This window comes from Diaphorina citri, unplaced genomic scaffold (assembly GCF_000475195.1).
Source record: "Diaphorina citri unplaced genomic scaffold, Diaci psyllid genome assembly version 1.1 scaffold3843, whole genome shotgun sequence".
Taxonomy (NCBI): Eukaryota; Metazoa; Arthropoda; class Insecta; order Hemiptera; family Psyllidae; genus Diaphorina; species Diaphorina citri.
Window position 1 is genome coordinate 27,673 of NW_007381243.1, and position 4,488 is coordinate 32,160.

The window sequence follows — 4,488 nt, forward strand, 5'->3', positions numbered from 1 at the left end:
TGGGGATAGATTGCGAAATGTCACTCAAGGTACTTGAACCAAAGAGGTCACACGTGACGAGACACAATTGAAATACATGCCCAAAGTGTTTTGCGCAAAGTGATCACACGTAACGCTGAACCATTACGACACTATAGGTGTTTGGTGTTTCCAACACTTTTTCCAGACAAAATGTTTTTTTTTTTCTCTAAACTATCAAATGGACACAACATTCCTATTCTCGGCGGTACATGTTTTGGTCGAACGACAACCCACTCCCCTCAGAACAATTCTTTAAGGTCCCCTTGATGATCCTTTGGTCAGAGATTCATATGGACCGCCCCTTTTTATCGTGTTAATCTGAATTAAATAATTCAAAGGTAAATAATAAAAAAGTTGTATTGAGAGTCTTGTTATGTAAGAAAAAATATGGTAGGCATATTTCGTCTCGACACGGTGTCTACCCCTCAAGATTTGATGAAATAGTACTTGTCGGAGCACAACGAGACAACTTTCAGAGGTCTTCTCCTAATCCATATCAGCTTTGTCGGCGCCACCTGTTATTTTCATGGTGTCTTTTTCTGCCTTTTTTGTAACTGTTTAGTTTGTAATAGTTCTATACTAAGCGATTCTTCATGGTTGACTTTCGTTAGGTGACTTTTAGCGGAAGTCTGGGAAGATGGTGTATTTAGTGTGTCGTTTTGTACGTGCAATGCGGTAGAACTAAAAGAGTACCCTTAAGTCTTTCGAAGTAAAGTCGACGATCATTTTGAAATAGGCATAAGGTCTCTTAAAGGTTTACTCAAACTGCGAAGGTAAGCGGCCCATTCGTCTCCACAAACTCACACCAAGTGTACGTATTAACCTTCTATTTTTGTTATAAATTCAATACTAGATTCCTTGTATGGTTCATTAGATTCTATAGACTATATTGCAGAAACGACTTATATGATCGTTAATTAGCAACTAGAATCTCGGTATTTTTAAAGGGTTTTTTTTTAAGGACACAAGCGAAAAGAGAAACTTAAAGCCTTTCATATCTCTGGAATCCTAATGTCAAAGGTAAGATTTAGTTTTGGAAGAGAGAAAAAATTTCTTTGATACCCATCTGACGGACTTTTTAATAAGAACTCACCGTAATAAATATTTTCAGTTCTAAAGAAGAATAGGAATCGCGGTCGAAAAAGGGGGAGAAACTCCAACGACAATTCAGGTCAAAATCAATCGAATCTTCCTCACGCAGACGAAGATCGCGGTCAGCCGCCCGGTAAGGGTGGGCCCCACCTAAAATAATCGTCCATTCCAAGCAAAAGTCTTGCCGACTTGAAAGAGGATACTAGGATAGGACAGAAGGAAGAGAGATCTAACGCCCTGCTATTCTGGAATCTGTCAATGTCACAAGGATGTTTGGAAAAAAAATCATATGTTCATTATTGAGCCCCCAAACGAGCTAGTAACCTACTCCGAAACCACCTCTACGAGTTTACATAAGGGTAGATGAACATCGAAGCTCAGTTGCTCGTTGGTTCATGGTAACCAACCAATAGGTCTCTATCCACTATAATACACAAATGGATCATTCGAATTAATCCCGAATGGTAATCTCCGAATGTAATCCGAATGAATGGCACACATGTAAGAGTATGATGTAACATCGGGCCCAGTGTCTGTCGGTCTGTAACCCAACCTAGATACGGTCTCTATCTCTCACTTAATACCACAATGGTCATCGTAACGTATCACAGTAAAAATGTTTGGGCTCTTACTGAATACTTCCGATAAAACGAAGAGTTACTATGTACTTTTGATCGGAAAGGGTAGCTCTAGAAGTTTTGTTCTTGAAACACCTAAAGTTTTTGTGATCGTTTTACATCATTCGAAAAATAACATGTATGTGTCTTTTAGAGCATGTTTTGATCACCTTTCTCCGCTTGATGAAATTGCGCAGCAAAAAGAAAGATAAAGGGGATGAAAGGGCTCCGAAAGAAAAGAACATCGTTAAAAAGAAGAAATCGAAGTTTTAGAGTTTTAGTTAGTAAAAAAAGGTATGCTCCTCTTTTAGTTTGCTCGTTGTTAAATATAGAGAGTTCGGAGAGAAATCTAAAGAGAAACCTACGTACTTTTGGTTTAACGTAGAAGATGGGTACATGTTGTTCTGTTATAAAAGTTTTTTCCGCCTTTTTAGTTTATTCTAAGAGCGTTGTGAGGGTGCTTTTACAATAGCTGATTGTCCTTACGACTTATAAGAAGTTATGTGTTTTTAAGTTGTTTGTTCCCCATTTATATTTGAATAAGATGTGTTCAAAGTATAGTTGTTCTGTTTTTTTTTAGACTTGATAGCATATTTGTTTTGTAGACTATTTGGTTCTATCCTCTCCTATTCTCGCCCGGGGCAGATTTTATCCAAGCAAGGTTCGTTCTCGGAACGGCTGTCCTGTCTTCCTTCTCTCTTAAATTTCGGAACGACAAGACCTTGGCAGTTACAGTTTCCTCTATCAAACCTCTACATAAAAAATCGGAGTTTTGACTTCAGATTTCATTTTTTTTTTTTTTTTTTCTTTCTTTACAACTGTTTACGTAGGAATCTACTTTTTCGTCATACTTTTGACAGAAATGCATATCCTTTATTTCCTATTTCACAGGAACCAAGGACTTCACCAAAGAGTGGACCAGATTCCTAGACCCTAAACCCCATGAGAGTTTGGAGAGGAAAGCTGCCCTCAACTCGAGAAGGTTTGGGTTCGATCTCCAGCAGTGGATTGATAGTTTGGTGTCCAGGTAAGACCTGATCTAATCTTAAGGTGTGTTCGATAACCCATATTCCAATTTTATAGCTGGGTGTTTATTTACTCGTGTCCATCTGTAATTCAACAAGTTCTTCAAAAAAAAAAAAAAAAGATTTTCTGAGATCAATACGTTTTAGGGGGGAAAATAGGGGAGAAAATCTGATCCGAATCATGCACCCAAAAAGGTCATATCAGGTACAATTAGATGAATCATATACCTACTGCCTTTTTTTACTTTCTATTATTTTCCAACGTTTTCAAAAGCCTCCGACGGTAATCGAACCCGTGACCTAGCGCTTACAAGGCAGCAACGCTACCTCCCATGAAAGTACTTATTCTGTTCAGTTTCAAGTACAGTAATTTCCATCTGTTTTTTTCTAGATGGTACACGTTAGGTGATACGTGTATCATGGGCTCCACAGTAACTGTGCGGTGCAGCGGTTGGACTCACAATCTACAGTCCTGTGTTCGAACCCCGTGGAGTTCAGAATATCCGGATCCCAAGTCCGACATTGTTTCCATCAATGGGACTTCAGGCTATCTGAACAGGTGAGAGAGGAAGATCCTTCTTTTTTTACTTGCCGTGCAGAAGGTCCCGGGTTCGAAGCCCACTATCGACAAAAATTTGTACTCGTTTTTCGATTGCAAATATATCAACGGGTGTTCAACCTCCGTGGCCGAGTGGGTATCACACTAGGCTTGCACTCCGGAGGTCCCGGGTTCGATTCCCGGCGGGGTCGCAGTTTTTTCGGCCCTGTGCTTGGAGTTCGAGGTGCACTTAGGCTCGTGAGGACAGGTGAGTAGCTACTTTAGTCAAGTAGCGACCAGTGGCGGCATTACCAGTGTAAAAAGATTATTAAAGTATGGAAATTGATTACAATAGTAGTGACCAGTGGCGGCATTACCAGTGTAAAAAGATTATTAAAGTATGGAAATTGATTACAATGGAGGCACTTATAGTAATGTAATGCTGTGATATCCACAAAATTTGTGGAAAAGCTCTGCTTTACCACAAATAGTTCATGATTTTTATTTACGACCATTTTCATATGGTTTATTCATTTATTGTTGCCCTCTTCTATATTTCAGATGGTAGTAAACTGCTGTGTTATATGTATGTGCATACCTAGTGATCAGTTTCCAAAAGTAAATCACAGCTTATCATGAAATATTGGCCCAAAAAACTGGCAGCCTCCAGAAAAACAGTACAATGCTCATGTAACGAGATTGACAACAAACATGACATGGAAATTTCTGAAATTATAATTATGTACGTTTTCTGAATTTCTTACATACAAGGATCAATTGTATAACTATTCAACAATCCAGATGAAACATCATTGTGATTTGGTAGGATACCCAATGTGTATTTTCCTTTTGCAATATTCAGGTGCTAATGACGGGAAGTGTTACAATGCCAGGCAATATTCCCTTTCCCATCATTACCACCATAAAAAATTTAAAAGGAAACTATGTGTAGGTATCTTACATACTACAGATTAATAGCTTAGACCTCAACACACACTTATCGTGGTAAGAAATTACCTGTGGCTTGTCATGGGGCATTTAATAAAGTTGGCCTTGTAGATATAGGCAAGTCAAGAATTTTAAAAAGCTATTTTGAGCTTAAAATCCTACATGGTTGTTTTTTAAGCTCACAAATAGATTTTATAAAATGAAAAGTGTTCAAGATTATGTTTCCATGGTATAATGGTAACATGGT

The 4,488-nt window shown here is 38.4% G+C and overlaps 1 protein-coding gene across 1 annotated transcript; it reads left to right on the plus strand.

The window, feature by feature from the left end:
• The first annotated feature begins 1,032 nt into the window (after nt 1–1,032).
• On the plus strand, nt 1,033–3,962 carry LOC103520617 (xylosyltransferase oxt-like). Its single transcript, XM_026831655.1, has 4 exons — nt 1,033–1,041; nt 2,591–2,757; nt 3,147–3,314; nt 3,855–3,962. The coding sequence occupies exons 1-4, from the start codon at nt 1,033–1,035 to the stop codon at nt 3,859–3,861; spliced, it is 351 nt and encodes a 116-aa protein (XP_026687456.1). The 3' UTR covers nt 3,862–3,962.
• Nucleotides 3,963–4,488: the final 526 nt, after the last annotated feature.